Genomic DNA, 21,989 nt, shown 5'->3' with positions numbered 1-21,989 from the left:
TAAAAACAATTACGAGCAGGTGAAAACTCATTAATCTATTATTTATATTTTACTTATCTGTACTTTCAAGAGTCGGTACCTTCAAGCGTTTACAATGCAGTATATATGTAAACAGTATAGTCAGAAATGGTTGTATAAAACGCTGAGAAGTCATTTCATTGTTTATTTCTTCCTGGGGACTCAGAATCGTGGAACCAAACCCATAAAAAAAAATAGAACAATTTTCAAAAATATTTCAAAAATATCTCGGAATCAAGAAATAAAACTTTCTGTATGATTATAATACTTTATCAATGACTGATCCCTCTTCAAAATTATCAAATATTTCATGTACCCTGGGTTCAGACTTAGTTGGTCAATTGATATTTAAAATTCATTACATCTTTTCTTTGAAAACCATCTCTTCTACAGATATCTATAGGGAGCAGACTGGATGATTGTAATATGCATGTCCCTTGTATCAAGTGTTCAGATCACAAAGAGGGACTGAATTTGTAATATTATACTGAAAAAATATATTAATACCTTTGATAATCTTCTTTACTTATAGAGAGGAAATCGAGCAGAAAAAATCTTTGTATGATTATAATATAATTCTTCAATGAGCCCTCTCTTAGAATTGTGAAATTCATACTCCTGGGTTCATGATTCAGGCCCTAGCGAGGGTGAGACGAAGTTATTTGGTCAAATAATGGAAAATTCATCATATCTTTGAAAATCGTCTCTGCTAAATGGGCATGCAGTGGGCAAAGTTCATGTACGATTACAATTAGTGCATAAGCCTATAAAAAAATCGCGTAGTTTTAAGAAAATTGCAAAAATTCTCCCCTGTTTCTAACGTTCATTTAAAAGGGTAGGACTAAGTTGGTTATATATTGATAATATTATTTTGATCTTAAATAATGGAAATCTAGAAAACAAAACTGTTTTCATGGTCATAATGAAATTTATACCAAAGAAATTAATTTTATTCCCCACCGTCCCACTTTTCAGTCCGAAGAGGGCATTTCAAATGGTCAAATGTTGAAAAAAAAAACCATTACAATTTTAAAAAAAAACTTTACTCATTGACAAGTATCAGGCAAACAGTTTGCATATCACATGCAATGAGTAACTAACCCTCTCCCAATATGATGAATTACTGATTCCTTCTGGGTCCAGCGATCAGATCATAATGGGTATATTATATATATATATATATATATATATATATATATATATATATATATATATATATATATATATATATATATATATATATATAAATACATGTACACCTTTTAGAATCTTCTTATAGGCTGGCAGGTAAAATTCGTGGCCCCGCGTCCCATGGTCCGGTTCCAGGGTGGGTCTAAGTTGGTTATAAATTGAAACAAATTACATCAGGAAACTCTTTATTACTCATGGACACATTGTTTGCATGCATGATAATTACTGATGAACTGCAGCTAGCCCTCTAGTGTACAAAAATAGGAAAATCCATGCCCTCTGCCCACCCTAGCACAGGGATCAGACTCCAGGATAGGGTATAGGGTAAGTTGGTTATTTATATATGCACATGTATTTATTGAAAAGTTAAAAATGACAATGTGAATTCGAAATTTGTGTCCTTAGGTATCTAGCATTACAATATGGATAATATATACTGGTATTTAATGTTTAAAATCTTTATTCCCCTAAACTTCTGGGATACAGGGTGCTTGGAATATGTCAGTTAATGATCAAAGAGTAATAACCAGGCTGTAGAATTTATGTTGCATGGGTTTAGAGTTCCAGTTCCAGGAAGCCTGAAAAACTCATGACACTCAGATTATCTTCATAGCTCATGAAACTCAATATTTTTATTATTTATAAATTATTTCTAAAAAATTATTTTAAAAAATTCAAATATCTATCTTACTATAAATATTCTTGAGAAGTTTTATTAGATATTTATCTTATACATTTATTAACAGCATATCTTAACTACATGTATAAATTCATCTTATTTGCAAAGCTAAAGCTCTTTAATCTTTGCTTATATGAAAAAAATAAAAAGAACAAATGTAAAAAAAAATTCTAAGTTAAAAAAAATCAAAACTTGAAAGAAAATCAGTGTGTTGCATCAAATTAATGCTGATTAAGATACCTGAAAATAAAGATTACAACATTAAGTTACAACTTGTAACATTTAACTTTTCTTGTCATTCATTACTCAATATTTTACAAATCATTTAACAAGTTCTTTGATTTTTTTTTTTTACTTAGGACGGCCAACAACGCCGGGAAAAAAGTTATTTACTTTTGTATAATGTAGCTAATTTTTGTGTTCGTATTTTGGTGTAGGGTTTACCGAAATCTGCGTAGATGATGAAAAATACGAGCACGAAAATAACTAGCTCAGGCCCGTAGCAACGGTTTCAAAAGGGGGGGGGGGACAACTTCCCAAAAAAATCTGACAAAAGTGGGTTATTTACTGTCCAAATCCTACAATTTGCCAGTGCTCGACCTTACAGCATCAAAAAGTGTGTGTGTGTGTGTGGGGGGGGGGGGGGGGGGGGGCAACTAGCATCTACAGGAAAATTTACTATTGCAAAATACTATACGCAGAAAATGTGCCCCCCCCCCCACCACCACCACCCGCGTTCTACGGGCCTGTAGCTAGCCTAATATTATAAAAACGAAAATAGTAATTGTTTTAAGAAATATTACGGTAAGTAATATTGTCAATTTATTTCCATTTTTTTACATAAATTCTTGTTTATTGCAAGCGAGTCGATTTAGTACGAAAGCCCATTGGCCCATTGAGCTCATTTTCGTAGATAAAAAAAATATATTTTTCGCGTTATAACGCGAAACTTTCGCGAATAAACGCGTAACTTTCGCGTTATAACGCGAAACTTTCGCGAATAAACGCGTAACTTTTGCAAATAAACGCGTAACTTTCGCGAATAAACGCGAAACTTTCGAGAATAAACGCGTAACTTTTGCAAATAAACGCGTAACTTTCGCGAATAAACGCGAAACTTTCGAGAATAAACGCGTAACTTTCGCGTTATAACGCGAAACTTTCCCTGTAAAACAGAGACATTTGCATAAGTCTACAGTTTGTTTTACTTTTTAATGATCTAGTTTATTCACTACAGTGAAAAACGAAAGACTATTTTGAACTTGGATTATCACGAGCTGAAATTTTATGTTTTCTCGCCATTGAATGTGTCTTTCCTCTTTCTAAATCTTTTTTGCCGTCATAGTTTGTCTTTCTCAATGCTGTTCAATACAAGTGTTGAAGCGTATAGTGGAGGAGCGAAAATACAAGTCTAATTTTAATTAGATTGAACATTCTATGTAGAATTTGAAATAAAAGATCTCAGAAAATTGACAACAATGAGGTAAATTTGTATTTCACGGAACAATTGTGTCACATCACATGAGTAACCTAATGTGAAAATTGGATGACAAATATTCGTATCAAATATTTCATCTCCGATAGACTCACTGAAGAAATACAACATTGTATTTTAAGGTTGCACCATTTGTTCATACCATTACTTACTAAAACATTGACAATTTATTCAAAGAAAGCAACGAGTGGAGATCTTCCTGAGAAAAAAAAAAATAGTCTACAGAATTTCTTGGATTCAACAAGTGAAAAATAAGAAAATCTTTAAAGAAATATTCATCTAATTAATTAGTAGGGTTTTGAGATTAAATGCAAAATCAACACTAATCTATCCATTTCTCGCATCAATTCTCTTTTACATCTTCTGAAGAAATGTCATTTATAAATTCATAGAAGTCCCCCTCTGCGTTCATGTTTTTTATCTGTCAGTCAAGAACACAGGTTCCTGAGTAACATGACTATATGTATAATTTCGCGTTATAACGCGAAAGTTACGCGTTTGTTCGCGAAAGTTTCGCGTTATAACGCGAAAGTTACGCGTTTATTCGCGAAACTTTCGCGTTATAACGCGAAAAATATATATTTTTTATCTACGAAAATGAGCTCGATAGGCTTTCGTAATTTAGGGATATGCGTTTTGCGAAATAAAAATCTTAAATATGTATGTTTGTAAATAAAGCGCCGAGTTTGCAAAACACGTGAAAGGTGTAAGGCAGGAAACTGGTAAAGTTTTGTCAGAGGATAAATAAAACAGTGTGTCTTGTATATCAGAAATAAGAGATTAACGAAGTCTTCAAATGGGGAGAAAGGGTATGTATGAAGAATCAAATATTAATAAAGAGAAAGTTGTAAATCTCAAAACGTCCGATCTCTGATGTTAGCAACTTTCATTTTGCCCCTTGTACCCCTATAAAAAAATATCGCCATGTTATATCTGTTAGATTATTTCAATATTTCTTTACAAATATTGCAGCATTATTGTATGGAATTAAAGATTTGAACTCAAAACAAATTTAAAATGATGATTTCATGGAAACATCGACGCCAATCAGCATTGTCTGTGGATCGTCAGTCTGTAACCATGCAGCGCACAATGCAGTGTTGAATAGAGTATCCCTACTGAACTTGGTTACTTTTTAATGTCGTTTTTGAACATGTCATGGCATAATGTATGACTTGGTAATAAACTGGAATTCAATATATCAGAATACTATTTTTTGTACTTTTATCAGCTCACCTGACCTGAAGGCTCAAGTGAGCTTTTCAGATCAAAATCATTAAGTTTTCATAATTTCATTTTCTTCTCCAGAACCACTTGGCCAATTTCAACCAAACTTGATACAGAGCATCCTTTGGTTAAAAGGATTCAAGTTTGTTCAAATGAATTTAAGGGTCATGTCATGACTTAATTGCTGAAGTGGTGTCCAGTCAGGTCGTATTCATACAATTCTACACAACCCAACTTGTACTCAAGAAGTCAAGTGACTCAAGTTGTATACAAACCTGAGAAGTCAACTTGTATACAAGGTTTATTTGTATACAAAAGTGAACTGTCAACTTGTTGTACACAAATATTTTTTCTCATATCTGTCTAGAACATTTTCTAGTCATAAACACCTGAACTTTTATTGAAAATGAGTAAGGGTTGAATTTAGAAAGATTCACTGTCTTTGGTTCTAAATATGATTTTTTTAAATAGTATCATTAACAATGGATTCAAACATTACAAAGTATTTATTGTAAAACTATTACTGTATATTTATTCCATAAAATTTATCACAGAAAATTTTAAATTTACAAAATGTGCAGTCATCTCAGAATACCAATTGAGAACATCTCATAATTAGCGACTTTTGCTGCATATCCAAGAAACCACCACTTGTGTGTTGTTTTAACAATAATTATTTAATTTATAAACTTGAAAGGCATGTACATGTTCCACCGACAACAGAAGCTATTATTTTTTTGTTATTTATTTTTCCCAAATTTCATAACCGGTGAATTTTATTAAATTTTCATATGTGCAGCAGCAGAGAGAGAGAAAAAAGAAACCCTTGTGTATGAGTTGAATTTCACTTTTATATTCAAGGTTTTATGTACACAAAAGAAAAAAAACCTTGTGTATGAGTGGACTTCTTGTGTACAAGTTGTCTGTTTCAAGTCAGTTTGTGTATGAAGTGTGTAAATCGCATAAGTCTCTATTTTTTAAAAAATATTTTTTGTTAAATTTGGTATTTCTTCTGCTCTCTACCACACTTAAATATTGTCAAACACAGATGTATGTTTGACATATCAAAAAGTATTAAAGAGAGCACTTGAAATAAAACATAGAGATGAGCATTTCTAGGCCAGGTCATCTTTCAAGGCAATACTGTATGTGTACTTAAAATAGCGGGCTTCAGATTTAAGCGGCTTTGGCGTGAACAACGATGCGCTAATTCATGAATACCGCTAATAAATGATTTAGAAATACAATATATGGCGTGTTAGTGTGTAGCGCTAATTCATGAATACGCCAATAAATTAATACCCAGTGATTGCGCTAAATTTTGAATACGCTAATTTATTTACATGTACAGTATAATTAAGAAATAGTGAAAATCTAATCGTGTCTTTTAAAAATCACCACAAAAGCCACGCAAAAGTTTTACATAGGAATATATAGGGAAAAATCTGCTGTTGAAGGACAGTAGGGCCATAGTGAATCAGCTGAGTGTTGTGACCCATGGGCTTCTTGTTTAATATCAGAAATATAAATATCAGGTTATTATAGCTCAAAAAAAATGTAAATAGAGGATAAGCCTACGATATCATTGTCTTTATTTTTAGTAAAAAATAATTATGTCATCAATATTCCCACATTTTCCCAATAGAAAGGGTACAAGACCTGTATCAAAAAGGGTCAGTTAAGCCCAGGCTTTAATTAAAAAATCATGGACAGAGTCTGTGCAAAGTCATCTTGTTTCTGACTAAAAATTTTAGTCACAATAATGAATATTTTACATAACTATACATGTAAGGTTTAGACAGAAACATCATTTCACAAATCCATCAAAAGAAAATGCCACAGTATTTATTATGAAGATCCAAATTTTATTCATATTAATAATTAAGAGGATAAAAAATCCTTGTTTTAGGTAGAAAAGCAGAGGCCAATGGAGGAGGGGATGCCCCGATATCAAAAAAAGCTCGCCTGGAAGGTCCAGAGATAGATGGATACTTAGTTCAGTGGGAGTGGGAAGGAGATAAAGGAAAGTGGACAAAATACTCAGACAGCATGAATAAAGACATCACTGATGCATTCAACAGCAAGAAGAAAATGGTAATATTTCTTGTTTTAAGATCATCAGCATATCATGCATATAGATATATTTTTATATGTTATATATTTATTTTTTCTTTTCTTACATTATGTACATGTACTGGTATAATTTCATATTTATGCATTGTTTATAAATCGGATTATACCAAATACTTGATACTTTCCCTAATAAAAAATATCGTTTTTCAAACATCAGATAAAGCTTATTTAGAATTTTTTTTTTAAATTTTGGCAGTAGATTGTGATCAATTTCTTTTTTTTTTTTTTACTTGACTAAACAGGTAGAGTTTGATGTTGGAAAAAATGTGGTGATCCAAGTAAAGATGGACCAGATGGTACAGAGAAACAAAAAGACAGGATGGGAGCGGAGAATAAGATGCTGTCTTAAAGAAGATAAAGGTGAATCCATGCACATTTTTCTCCACCTTTTTGTGCATGCTTGTCTTGTTTATACATGTATACTCCAGTCTGTGTACTTTAGGGCTGTCACGGTTCCAAAATTTTTCGGGTCGGGTCGGTTCTGTAAATTTTCGGTTCGGTTTCGGGTTTTTCGGGTCGGATATTTACATCTATTTTAAACCTTAATTTCATGAATTTAACTTGAAAAATCTTTATTTGTTACAATAAATTTACATTGGAAACAAGTCTTAACCATGCGAACGTCTAGACATCGGTGACTTGGCCTACTGTTAGCCACAACCTGACCATTCCTGCTCGTTTTGATAATTATCTAATATTTCCTCGATTTTTTTTGGGTCATGGAATGAAGTAGATTTCAGTTGTGATGTTTATTTATCACTGTTATCGTCATCATTCCTTTGATTTCGACGCCATTTTTTGTATTGAACAAACTCTAATATATAAACCAGACCTGAACCGAAATCTGGAAAAATGGAACCGGAACCGAACCGAACAACTTAGACCGCGGTTCTCGGTTATTTCGGGTACTCGTGACAGCCCTAGTGTACTTATAACTCATTTCACTAACCACTGCAAAACCTCAGCCAATAAAGTTGGAGCAAGGTGGTATGTTTTCATCCTTTTTTATTTAGTGTGTTACACAGCAGTGCTATGCAGATATTACATAGCTCTGATCTACAAAGTTCTAAAACAAGGGTATATTGTACTTATTGTACAGTAAGATTTTCTACATTGAGACTTGAAACTCGTCTTTAAATTACAGACTTTTACATCTGGCAGTGGCAGGATGAGAAGGGAGGCTGGAACCCATATGCTGTGGAGACCTGTGTAGAGTTAGAGGGGGCTGAGGGGAAGGGTCACATAGACTTTGAGGCCTTTCATAGGTCCTACTCCATAGATGTAGCCAAAATGGAGCAAATTAACACAGCAACTGATGTCAAACGGAAAGTAGAAAGAGTCAAATCAAGTAAGTTAATGTGTAACAAGACATATATATTGATAATATTGTTATATTTTTGCATAAAAAAATGTGGTTAAGTCCTAATTGTTATTCACAGTGTAAAACTGCACCTTTCAGTCAACTGAATGTTCACTGAAAGGTCTGGAAAGGTGGCTGAGTGGCAGAGCTCTGCCATTCTGTCACTTTTCAGTAGACTTTTAGTGAACTGAATGGCGTACAGTGTAGTTTCATCCTGTGATTGTAATTTTCTGATTTTAACTGTCTATGATATTTTATAAAGATATTGAAGACTTAGGTAGTTTGAGACATTGCTGATTTTGCATAAAACTCAAAATATGGGTAGTCAGGACATGATACATGCAGCATTGCTGATAGAGTCTTACTGGTTGTATCTGAATTGTAAAATTATCATGATTAATTGAATTTTTTGTTTACCTCTTTGATATTCATTGGATTTTTTCTGTATTGAAGATGCCATCGCTGCTGACCCTTCATCCTCAGGAACAGTTGTAACAGAAATCAAAACTGAAAAACAGGAAGCTGCAAAGGGTTCTGGGAAAAAGGGTGCCAAAGTGAAAGAGGAACCAATGGAAGAAGAGGAAAAAGAAGCAAGTGCTGGGGATTCAAAAGGGAAAAAGGCTGGAGGAAAAAGTGGGCCAAAGAAGGGGAAGTCTGGGAGAAGGGAACTTGGAGAGGAAGAAAGAAGTAAAAATTATACAATCATATATTTTTTGTATATGTACTTCAAAAAGTGGGCTTCATATTTTATTGTCTTTGGGGAAGACAACAATGTGCTAATTCATGAATACTGTTAATAAATCCTAACTGAATACAATGCAAGGCAGGGACATCTGTAGCTATAATTCATGGTTACTCCAACCACTCCATACCAAGTTACTGCTCTAAACAGGGTTCGACACTAACATTTTTAGGCTTTAGTCCGGCCGGACTAGTGCTTCTTTACTTTTACTTGTCTGCAGGCGATTTTATGAGTCCGTCAAAAAAGAAAAAGAAAAGAAAAAAAACACTCAATGTTTTGAAACGGTTAATTTAAAAATAAACATTGCAATGTACTTATTATACTTTTTTGAAATAAATAAAGCATTTACCTGAAATGTTTTATTCCAAGGTTCGTTGAAATCTCGCGATCAGGAACTACGATTGTATTTCCGATCTCGTTCATTTTTCTCTATACATCCAAACGTCTGCCATCTTTCTTTATGTGTCTTACTAAATCATGTTTGCTAAAATGTTTAATTTCATATCAAACAGTCCTAAAATTGAGCGCCGAATAGACTCGGAATTGCCTAACTTCCCACCAAGAAGCTAGAAAGCTAAAAATACATGCGGGGTTTTCCAGTGAAAGTTGTCGAGAATCGAACTTCGGTAATTTATTGATTTTTTTCCAGAAATTTTTATTAGTCCGTTCGGACTAATTAGCTACAGATTTTATTAGTCCAAATGAAAATGTATTAGTCTGAGACTAATGGACTAACGTTAATGTCGAACCCTGCTAAATATTGAATACATTAATTTATGTACATGACATACACTACTTAAATTGCAGTAGAAGGAAATGATTTAAGAAAACAAGACAACACTTATGTAACAGTTTCAGAGCAGATAAATCTAGCTTTCTTAGACTTAGTTCTTTCTTTAAGTTCTTAAACTTTTATGTCTGCTCTCTGTTCTTTCCTCCAGACTCCTCACTTTATATAATACATGTATCTGTGCTTCATTCTAGTCCGTACAGTGGTAATATCTGGTAAAGCACCTGTTGATGCTGAATGTACATCCATGGTGGGGAAGGCTCATGTTTACTCTGAGGGCAATGACATATGGGACTGCATGCTGAATCAGGTCAGTCATTAAAAGTAAAGTTCTTAAAGGAGAGTTTACATGTAATTCTGTTCAAAAAGCTGCCAGGATAAACTATTAATAAAATTGAATGAAGTTAGATAAATAAGTAAATTTCAATTGCTTGATTTTGTTCTGGAAAAAAGTTTAAAGAATTCAAATCTGGTTATTTTTTAGATAAAAAATTTAAAATCAAAGTGCAAAGTACATGAAAATATTTGTTTAATTTTTTTCCCTACATGTATGTATAAATTGAATTAATCTTATTTTCCATTATTTACCAGAATGGAGGTAATCCACTTTTAACATTGTAGACAAACGTGGGTAATAACAACAACAAGTATTACCTGATACAACTGTTAAAGGAGAATACCAAGAATGCATACCATGTCTGGCAGAGATGGGGGCGTGTTGGTTATCATGGACAGAACAATCTGGTTCCATGTGGAGGGGACCTAGAGAAGGCTAAAGATGTATTCACAAAAAAGTGGGTTGGCAATCAGTGTTTGATATTAGAGTACAGATAGTTTTATTTCGTGTTTTCAGTACTTGATTGGTTTTACCACAGTTTTAGTGATAATTTAATAGTATACTGTATTACTGTATTTTTGTTTCTGGGAAGTGTTCAAGTCAAGATCAGTGTAGAAATAATGTGAATTTGTCACGTTAAACAAATAGACAAATAAAATAAAGTCAATTGTTTTTATGGATTTGTTTTTCTATTAGGTTTAAAGACAAAACCAAAAATGATTGGTATCAAAGGAAACATTTTGAGAAAGTACCAGGAAAATATGACATGCTAGACATCGATTATGGTGCAAAGGTAATGTATGATGTATCAAGTTAGCTACGTGTGTATACATGGCTCTAGGATCTGTAAAATCAGATCCCATTTTCTTTTTTAATTTATTCAACTCTGTCTTAAGTGAACCTTTATGATCACCATCCAACTTCACTTATGGGTAATTTACGATGAGCTGATTTCATTGTTACTTTCTGAGTAAACCTATAACTATTTCTTTGTATATCTTTTCACTCCATATTTGGTGTCAGATTTTTTTTTTAATTAGATATACATATACATAATGTTTATCACTGTCTGGAATTAACCCTCGAACATTTTTCTACTTATTGTACATTGTATATGTACTTTTTGTGTAATTGTTTATCTTTATTTTATAAATAGGGTGAGGATGAAACAGATGCTCCGAAGATCAAAAAGGAGAAATCTGATGTCAAAGTTCCAGACTCCAAGTTAGACAAAAGACTTCAGGTAAATTATCAGGCTTCGGGGCCACCAAGATGTAAAAATCTCAGCTCAAATCTCAACCTCAAATCTTAGATTTCTGCCTCACCTGAGATTTTTCTAAAACACCGTGCCACCAACATTTCTGAGATTCGTCTCACGTAAGCTGAGATTTGAGAAAAATCTTAGACTTATTCTTGTAGTTATATGCGACCTTTTTTCCTTATAATGCACGAAGTTGTTGAATCAATGATTGAATTCACCTTTCAGATAGTTGTTTATACAATATTTTGGTCTATAATCGCGAAAATACACATTCTTTACTTCCTTTGTCTTTTATTTGCTGTTTCGAGTCACTCGGCGGAAAGGATTCCATTACGATCTTTGCGACAATAAATATCCACTGAGTCCCCGTAAAATAATCCCTACAGAAGAAAAACGCAAAACATATCCAAACTTTAAAGTCTTAGTTCGTCTGTCTACATAAACACACAAAAATATACACCGAGGCGTCACTTCCGCCCTTGTGATGTTACGTGTCGAAAGATTACAAAGAGTAGATAGGCGGATCAAGACCATAATATATACAGGCCGATTACACATTTTTTTCTTTTCTTTTGTTTTGTACACTGTCAGATATATCTATTACATTTTACTCTCCATAGCAAAAATGTTTTAAATATAGGGAGTTTTTGTCCCTATTTAGAATAATTTAAAAAAAATCATTTTAAGCGATCAAAGAAAATAAATTTTACCGCCGAAATGATGATTTTAATACTGCAAACTCGGCATTAACAGTAATTAAGAAAACACAGAGTATTTTTTTTTTTATAGCTGATTAAATGCTAATTTTCTCACATGATAATTTTCTTGAGTGTTCCGTAAAATTCGTGCATAAGTTGCGACAGAAAAAATGTCAGTCAAGGGCGAGTAACATAATTACAATTCAATTCAATATACATGTATGCTTGGTTTTAAGTGAACCCAATTTATCAAGAAAATTTCGATACAAATTGTTTAATGTCAGGTTATTTCAGGTATACACACCCCTTCCCCCGAAAAAACAAAAAACCTGAATTGAACTACGGACATGTATGTAGGGACGAGGCTAAATAACACATCACATTTTCCACGATCCCCTGTGAGAAAATGTCACAGGAAAAATATTCTTCTTTTCAGGTATAAAATATATAATAATTATTAATTTCAGATATAATAACAACGAATATAGTGAGCAATATTCGTTGTTACACTGGAAACCTAAATCAATCTAACAATCACTTATCAAGTGACGATTAACTTATTAATTCCTATGAAAAGTTTCACGGCATAATCATGTACTATTTGAAACTTAGGACCATACTTGTTTTTTTTAATCTCAAAATGTAACTGGTTGTATTAAAAAAAAGTCAGGATTATTCTTACAAATAATATAAACGGTCAGGGATATTTGTGTGCGATGCATAGCGAGTATAAAGCAGATGCCCATACGCGGATCTAGAGGGAGGAGGTTGTCGCCCCCCCCCCCCCCCCTGGAATTTGCAAAGTTATTAAAAGTATATACTGAATCAAATAAAAATTGATTTTGGACACCCCCCCCCCCCCCCATTGAAAACGTTGACCCCACCACTACCAGAACGAAATAGGTTTTTCACGTTTGTGAAACAGATTTTTTTTTTCATTTCAAGAAATTTTCGCGGTTTGATACTTTTGAGAAATCAGTTTTACTTGTCTAGAAATTTCTGGGTTGGATTTTTTTTTTGACTTGGATGACCCCCCCCCCCCCCACCCACTGGAAAGAATTACTGGATCCCTACTCTCAATTAAGAATTTTATAGATTTAGTGAAGATCCAAATTAGACAGATTGCTATCATCAGTGATTAATAAATGGTGATTTATGAATAAATAGAATATTTTTACACAGAAATTTAGACAATGTTTTTTTTTAATATTTGCGTATAATTTACAGATTAGGTACGTATATTGTACAAGTAAAAAATAACTACCGGAGAAAGAACAAAGAAGAGGCCGTGGAGATTTAATATTATCTAATCATATTTTCTTTTCTGATATACATGTATATATAATGTGAATTAATAAATATGCCTAACCATGAGTAGCACACTAAAATGTGAATTTAATTAATAAATGAAAATAATTCTTGCATGAATGAAGATATACATGTTATGTAAAACGTGTCACAAGAATATTGATTTTATTCCTTATTTTTTTTTCTTTTGATATAGTTTCAAGTGCATTGTTTCATTGCGTGGACAATATTATGAGATTATGAGATTTTTTACATGTGCGTAAGACCCCCCCCCCCCCTTCTTAAAAACGTATGATCTTGGTTTGGGAGAAATAAACATGCTCTCTGTGTTTGCACGTTAATTTCATGTATTCATGGATTAACGTGTGCACTGTCATAATATTTGCAACCATCTTACCATAAAATAATTCTGTGAGATTTTATTTGAGACTACTATGTACCAATATCAAGATTTTCTGAGAAATCTCAGATTTTTTTCTCAGCTGAGTCAGAAAAAATGTTGGTGGTACGCACGTTTCAGAGAAATCTCAGATTTGAGAAAAATCTCAGATTTAAGAAAAAACTCAAAAGATAAGTCTGAGTTTGAGAAAATATTTCATTGGTGGCACAGTTTGGTGAGAAAAACTCAAATTTTCCGAGAAATCTCAGATTTGAGAAAATCTCAGCGTTGGTGGCCCCGAAGCCAGATAGTTTTATTTAAGTAATATATGTAATGAAATCTTATAAAGGTGGTTGCTATATGCAAACAATTTCAAAAGTTTATAATATAAACTTTATATAAGAATCTTTTAATCTTTTGATGATATATGTACAAGGCATTTATTAATGTTCAGATTTTAAGATATGACTTAGTCAATAAAACCTTACTTTGAAATGATTATTCCTGTTGATTTCAGGACCTGATGAATTTGATATGTGATATTAAGATAATGGAGGACACAGTACGAGAAATGAAATATGACTGTATTAAGGCACCACTAGGTATGTGGCATGTAGTATAGAAAATATTATCAAAATTAATGTACATTTAGAACATACTCTGCAGTAACCTCAACAGTTTGTAAATTGGGCTCAAAATTTTCAAAACATGAGCACAAAATTTATGGCAGGTGCTATAAAGTATTATTTTTTCTTTAAATTTTGTAGGTAAGCTGACAAGTGACCAAATAAAGGCTGGATACTCAGCTCTGAAGACTATTGATGCCTGTGTAGAGAAGGGAGACTTTGGGAGAAAACTGACTGATGCTTGTAATGACTTCTACACAAGAATTCCTCATGACTTTGGGTAAATATTTGTGATATATGTTCTGAAATCACAATCTTAACATAAATGGCAAAACATTGACAGTTATTGAAAATAATAGGAAACAAATGCACATACTTCCTTTTGTATGATTCTTGATGTATTTTTTTTTATTAACAACATATTAAATTGGATATTAAAAATAGTTTTGACCAAAAAAAATCTATTTTTGAGGATTTGGTGTGATGGGATATACACTGTATATATTTTCAGCCTTCTAAGTTATGCATATTTGATGTCCTTGTTAAGATTGAATATTAATATAGAGTTACTGTGTAAACTTTGCAGTATGAGAACACCCCCTGTCATCAGAGACAAGGAAACAGTGAAGGCAAAACTACAACTCTTAGAGGTGAGACAAGACTGAACCTAGGTATTTTCCCAAGATCTAGTGATTAAATAGGTCAGGTAAAGTTTGAAGAGACATTTATACAGTGGTCATGCTGTTCTCACTTACATTGTAGATGGCCCTAAAATCACTGCATTTCTACAAAATCACACTAATGTATGTTAATTTTTGCTGATTTGGATGTAGTTTTGCAGAGTGATTTTGCTACATGTATGCACTTTGCTTAATGAATAATTTTCTATTCATAAACAGTCATTGGAAGACATTGAGATTGCCATGAAAACTCTGAAAAGTGGAGATTACTCGGAGAATCCAATAGACAGACATTACCATGCCCTGAAGTGTGAACTGCAGCCAATGGACAAATCAGCTGATGAATTTAAAGTATGATGCATATCATTATTTAGCTCTATTATAGATTATCTTACGGTATAAGCAGAATTTTTAGCGAGGATGCTAAAATTGAATATCGCTAAAATTTAATTGCATTTTATTTGTAATAGCTTCTTAAATGAGCATTTTAAAATCACTAAAATTACTTCTAGCTAAAAATAAAATACAATTTTTAAGGACAAATGGCTAAATTTGCATCTCGATAAATTTCCAGTCTTCCACTTATACGGTATTTATTAAGTTAAAGTTCATTGTGCTACAACAAGGTTTATTTACACTACATGTAGGACAGTTAAATCCTTTCTTTTTTTTCTCATGTCTATATATGCAGATGTATGTACTTTATGTCGGATCTGTGCATGTGTAAAATAATGTTTATTAAACTTGTAAAAATGCATGTTATGAAAACTTGTTAGATAATGTTATGTGTATCTTTTTAAGTTTTTTGTGATTTATTGGTGTGTAAATAATACAGACATGTAGGCACATTCCTTATATTTACATTTTGCATGTTTAAAGAAAGTTTGCCTCATATCGTTATTTTTTAGCTTTCCTGTGCAGAAAGCTCAAGTGAGCTTTTCTGATTACCCGTTGTCTGTCGTCTGTCCGTCTGTAAACTTTTCACATTTTCAACTTCTTCTCAAGAACCACAGGGCTAATTTTAACCTAAGTTAGTCCAAAGCATCCTTGAGTGAAGGGGAGTTTAATGAAGGGCCAAGCCCCCTTACAAGGGGAGATAATCAAGAACAGACAAAAATAGGGTGGGGTCATAAAATAATCTTCTTCTTAAGAACCACTGGGCCAGAAAAGCTCAAACTTATGTGGAAGCATCCTGGGGTAGTGTAGATTCTAAATTGTTCAAATCATGACCCCCGGGGGTAGGCTAGGGTAACAATAGGGAATCCAAGTTTAACATTGAGATATATAGGAAACATACATGTGATTCTTCCGGCGGGAGACAAAATCTCCCGATATTTCACCCCCCTTCCGCCCCTCCCGATTAATTTTTAAATCTTCCGTGTTTTAAAATTCTTCAAATTAAATATTATTTGCAATATTTTTTTGATCGTGTTTCATATAATTGCTCAGAATAAAAAGAAATTGAGATAACAACGCCAGTGCAATAAATTTTCACAGCGGTAGGCTTCGTAGGAATCAACATGAGGTAGTATAATTATGTTGTAAAAATTAGTGATATATCAACTTGATAAAAGACCATTGATGTTTATTACTGAATGCAAAACATTGTAATTAGTTGCTAAAATACACAGTTGCCATCTTCTAATGCTGCTTTGGTCATTAAAAGATACAGTTATAATGTAGGTCACACTCTAGTTAAAAATAGATCACACTACAGGGTGTTGCTAAAATATACCTGACTCTTAATTTGTTTATTTTTTTAGAGGGTACTTTTTTTCATCTGTACATATTCTATTTAAAAACAAATTACTGACATAGAATTTGTAACACAAAACCTAGCTATATTTTACTTCACTTACTAGTTGATATATCAATACTAAATCAAAAATAAAATTTTATCCAATGTTTTAATGATGCTGTTAACTCTTAATTAATTTACTAGGAAATGAGTTGATTTCATTTTGAATACTCAATTTCACTTCATTTGAATAAAAACTTTATCATATTTTTCTTAAAACTAAACAACAACTTTATAAAATAAAATTTGTAAAGTAATAAACTGGGAGAAGGTATTTTTCCTGAATTTTGGGGGTTGGATGGTCTTTTGCGATTTGAAAAAATGTCGATAAAAAATCTCCAGCTTTGAGACCCAAACTCCAGCTGAAAATTTTCAAATCTCCAGTTGTGATTTTTCAGTTCTGTCACATGTATGAGGAAAAATTTTATTCCCAAGAACCACTTGACCAGAAAAGCTCAAACTTAAGTGGAAGCATCCTAAGGTAGTGTAGATTCTGAATTGTTCAAATCATGACCCTTGGGTGTAGGGCGGGGCCACAATAGGGAATCCAAGTTTTACATTGAAATATATAGAAAAAAATCTCTAACAATTTTCTTCTCAAGAACCACTGGACCAGAAAAGCTGAAACTTATGTGGAAACATCTTAGGGTAGTGTAGATTCTAAATTGTTCAAATCATGATCCCCGGGGCTAGGATGGGGCCACAACAGGTATTACAAGGGGGGAAATCTTATGAAGAACAGCAGGACCAGTTTCAGGTGAGCATTGTGGCCCATGGGCCTCTTGTTTACTAACGTCTCTGAAGCCTCTTTATGAAGTCACAAAGAGGCTCCAGAGGTATTTTTTGTCTGGAATACTTCTAAATGAACTAAGAAGTTATTTTTTTTTACAAAAGGAGTATGGAATAGGCTAACATTTGAAATCCATACACAATTAAACCCTTTTCCTGAGGAGTATTAGAGGTGTTTCTCTTTTCAGATGATAAATGAATATCTTCAGAATACTCATGCAGCTACACACAACCAATATAAAATGCAGATTGAAGATGTTTTTGAAGTTGATAAAGAAAATGAAGCAAAGCAGTTTGTAGACCACAGCAACAAGTAAGAAACTGACCACATGTAAGCTGATGTTAGGGTATGGATGGTCCATGAAGCTGTACTTCATTTCTTTATATCATTTTATTATTTTGTAGAATGCTGTTGTGGCATGGTTCTCGTTTAACTAATTGGGTTGGCATCCTCTCAAAAGGTCTGAGAATTGCCCCTCCTGAGGCGCCTGTTACTGGTTACATGGTAAAAATTTAACTATTTGTACATTTTGATGAGAATTTTGAATTTTCTTTTGCATATTACAATAATTTTAATTGCCTAGCATTTCTTTCACAAATTATACTTTTAAAGTATGTGTTTTCAGCAGATTGTGATTTAAATGGCTAAGAATGTATATTTTGTTTATGAAGTGACTAAGTACTAACTAGTGACTTCCATTGTAGTTTGGAAAAGGAGTGTATTTTGCTGATATGTCTAGTAAAAGTGCCAACTACTGTTTTACAACAAGATCTAAAAACATTGGTTTATTACTCCTATGTGAGGTATGATAACTATTTTCTCTACACGTTCTTCATTATAATGTACAGTTTGTACTCAATTAAAAATAAAGTAAAATGCATTTTCTAAGTACTATAAATGTAGTTTTTCCACCGAGTCGTATTTCCGGGAATCACAATTCTTGTTGAATCCATGGCTAGAATATTATGCAGATTTCTTACATTGTAATTGTATGTCTTAAATGCATTTAAAGTAGGCTGTGACAAATTTTCACAGAAAATTTGTTACCGCCTACATACCGTAAATGAATCCCACATGGAGATAAAAGTATATCTACAGTTAGTTAAGTTTATTCTAAAGGATGTATTTTTTGTGCTCGTATAATAATTATCTTCTGTATTAAAATGTAATATTTTTCATTTATTATATCTTTTCTACATATAAATTACTAGTAATGTATTTTCTTCCCTGTCTCTTAATTGTAAATGCTATTTGTCCATTGATCAGGTGTCCTTGGGAACCACAAATGATTTACTGGCAGCAGACTACAAGGCAGATAAGCTACCACCAGGAAAACACAGTGTTAAAGGCTTGGGAGCAGTGGCCCCAGATCCCACTAAACATAAAGTACTGTAAGTATGACAGCAATATGGAGCTTAACATCAGTAATCTTAGACAACAACTGAAAAAAAATGTAACGGGGGTAAGTATGAGATACATGTAGTATGTACATGTAAATAATTTAAATCATTTTTCTAGAACCATTTTTAAAGCGTACATTTCTGTGTCAAACATTGAATGTTCCCTTTTTTCCAGGCCTGACGGGACAGTTGTTCCTCTAGGAAAGAGTAAGAACACTAATGTGAAAAATCCTCATGGATACACACTGAATTACAACGAGTTTATAGTGTATGACACCAAACAGATCAAAATGAAGTATCTAGTGAAGGTGAAATTCAACTATAAGTGATTGCAATTCAATTCGATATGATTAGCATGGCACATGGCTATACAAGTTAATTTCTATGTACATGAAGGTTGTGAAATCATGTCATATGGAGAATTGATGCACATCACAAATGTCAGTCTGTATTAGCTTACTAGATCTCTGTTAATGATTATGGTTTAAATGTTTATGGTTATTGTTTTGTGTATCTGTAGAAGGCTCAACTTCTCTTGTAGTTTCTTTGATGTCTACAGAGTATTAGTTAAATCTTCTTTCACAGTAGTTGCAAATACTTTGGATATCAATAAAACAAATGCAAAACTACACAGTTTTAAATTTGGTCATTTTATTTGACGAAGATAATTCCTGTTTTTGTAGGTACTATCAGATAATTACAAATTTGTGAAATTGTGCTATCAGTTTCTTATGGGCAAATGACATTTTTGGCAGAATTTCTAAATGTGTAAATGGACATTTTAGCGGGAAAATTCATAGGTCATTAAGGCGGAAGAAAAATTGGTTAACTCTAAAAATTCATTGAACATTTTGGAGGATTTTTTTTCACAGGTAAATTGAATAAAACTCAACTCATTTTAATAGTTTATATATGTTGTGTTTAAATGCTGATTTGATATTTATACCCGAGTCACATTAAGCCGACGGTTGGGTGACCAGTTTTTCTTGAATCGGGCTGAAAAAAACACAATCGGCTGACACTAGTACGGGCGAAGCCAAGCGGTCACTTTAATTCCTGCTGGGCTAGGAGCACCAATGACTCTAAAAGTTTTGTTATTTGTAAGTCGGCAGATCATCGAGCACTGAGCGGAGCTTGATTTTCACTGTCGGCAGATATTTGGGAAAACCATATACGTAAATGTTGACCGAGTTAACAAAATATCTCAGAGGGTTGGACGATAACAGGGTTGTTCATCAGATTATTCCATGACTGCTTCAATTGAAGAAATTGGCCACGGACGCAGAAAAAATTATAACTTGGTGTGACAATATTGGTTGGCCGACGAAAAAAAGAGGTCAAAATTGGGCAGGACATTGGACGATGACTGTTGCCAGAAGAATCCCATTTTTGCCTTTGTCAAAAGCTGTTGGTCATTGGTTGTTTTTTTTTTTTTTTTTTTTTTTTTTTTTGGAAATGTGATGGGTGTAACTATTTAAATGAACATCTTCATAAAATTTTACCATCACCTTCCCATTGGTGAACATACATTGTACTTAATTTGGTTAAAGGAAAAGATACATTTATATATTTATTTATATATTTATTTTACTTAACTATCCACTTAAATGTCCACATCCTATTTTAATTTTCGCTTAATTGTCCAATTGTCAAAGATTCGGGAGCATATAGTTTTTGGTTTGTCCATCCGTCTGACTTTTAATCTATTTGTCCGCAAAAACTTTAATCTTACCCATAACGTTTAAATGCTTGGGCTTTCATATTTTACTTGTGTATAATTCCTTGTGACAATACCTTTCTTCGAGTTCCAACATATTTGACCTCTTGACCTTGGAGTTTGACCTACTTAAAAGTTTTGCAAACTCAAACCTTGGCCAACACTTTTGAATGGTTGGTGCTAAAGCTTTTATATTTCACTTATACATGTGTATATTCCAAGTGACCAGACCTTTCTTTGGGCACCAACATTTTTTACCCTTTCACCTTTACCTTGGAGTTTGACCTAATGTTGAAAAACTTAAACCTTGGCCATAACTTTTGGATGATTGGTTTTCATATATATCACATGTATATTTCTTGTGACAAGACCTTCTTTTGGGTACCAACATTTTTGACCTACTGACCTTAACTTTTGAGTTTGACCTACATTTGTGAAAAAAAATAACGTTGCCTATAACTTTTGAAGGTCTGGTAGTAGGGCTTTTATGTTTCACTTATGTATTCCTTGTGACAGGACTTTAAATATTTTTTTTACCTCATGACCTTGACCTTGGAGTATGACTTACCTTTGAAAAACTTTAACCTTGGCTATATTTTCTGAATGGTTGATGCTAGGGTTTTTATATGTTACCTATTGCATTCCTTGTGACAATACCTTCCTTTGGGTACCAACATTTTTTAACTTTTGACTTTGACTGTGGAGTTTGACCTACATTTGAAAAACTTAAACTTTGGGTTTGAGCTGCCATACTGGGACATCAGTGTTTCACAAACACATATTGTTTCCAGCCAAAATGTCTGTCGATCCGCTAAAATGTCAAACGCCGGTTTCAAATGCCTCTAATATTGTTGAAGTAGATTTTTAACCATTCTTTCTGTGGCCCGCGTGGAGCAGTGGTTAGAGTCGCGGTGTAAGGAGTTGATCCTTACGTCGTGGGTTCGAATCCCACTGCGGGACGTGGAGACCTTACCTTCGGATGAGATCGTATAAACCGAGGTCCCGTGTCGCAGTAGGTGCTTGCTCGAAAAAGGTCCCTCACTGCTCAATGGCCCTAAGTGCCGAGTAAAGGTCTAAATTTGCAGCCCTCCACCAGCGTGGTGGCGTCTCCATATGAGTGAAAATTCTCGGGAGGGACAATAAACAACAAACAAATCATTCTGTCTTGCTACTAATTGATTTTTTGTTTTATGAAGGATCGTTGTTAAACCATTATAATGGGTTTTGCGATCCTTTAGTTTGTCCCTGTATTAAATAAATAAATAAAATTAAATTCTATTACGGTTATTGCAAAGATCAATACATCACAAACTCATCAATAAATTATCAGTAAATAAATGCTTTCACGGGGAAAAGATGG

The 21,989-nt window shown here is 33.2% G+C and overlaps 1 protein-coding gene across 1 annotated transcript; it reads left to right on the top strand.

The window, feature by feature from the left end:
• Positions 1 to 4,090: 4,090 nt before the first annotated feature.
• LOC133205766 (poly [ADP-ribose] polymerase 2-like) lies at positions 4,091 to 19,541 on the top strand. Its single transcript, XM_061341633.1, has 18 exons — positions 4,091 to 4,192; positions 6,520 to 6,704; positions 6,986 to 7,103; positions 7,888 to 8,091; positions 8,557 to 8,790; positions 9,830 to 9,945; positions 10,257 to 10,429; positions 10,669 to 10,765; positions 11,129 to 11,215; positions 14,136 to 14,220; positions 14,386 to 14,524; positions 14,831 to 14,894; positions 15,144 to 15,275; positions 17,700 to 17,824; positions 17,917 to 18,016; positions 18,217 to 18,315; positions 18,779 to 18,903; positions 19,088 to 19,541. Exons 1-18 carry the CDS (start codon positions 4,180 to 4,182, stop codon positions 19,239 to 19,241), a joined length of 2,250 nt encoding a protein of 749 aa, XP_061197617.1. The 5' UTR covers positions 4,091 to 4,179; the 3' UTR covers positions 19,242 to 19,541.
• The last annotated feature ends 2,448 nt before the right edge of the window (positions 19,542 to 21,989 follow it).

This window comes from Saccostrea echinata, unplaced genomic scaffold (genome assembly GCF_033153115.1).
Source record: "Saccostrea echinata isolate AGI-Se365-2 ecotype Australia unplaced genomic scaffold, CSIRO_AGI_Sech_v1 ptg000054l, whole genome shotgun sequence".
Lineage (NCBI taxonomy): Eukaryota > Metazoa > Mollusca > Bivalvia > Ostreida > Ostreidae > Saccostrea > Saccostrea echinata.
This window is presented reverse-complemented; position numbering and strand designations above follow the sequence as displayed.

What these genes read in the sequence shown, in the direction of transcription:
- LOC133205766 (XM_061341633.1), top strand. An exon ending in AGTTAGACAAAAGACTTCAG is followed by an intron (nt 11,216 to 14,135) that starts GTAAATTATCAG and finishes TGTTGATTTCAG; the next exon opens with GACCTGATGAATTTGATATG. An exon ending in CAAAACTACAACTCTTAGAG is followed by an intron (nt 14,895 to 15,143) that starts GTGAGACAAGAC and finishes ATTCATAAACAG; the next exon opens with TCATTGGAAGACATTGAGAT.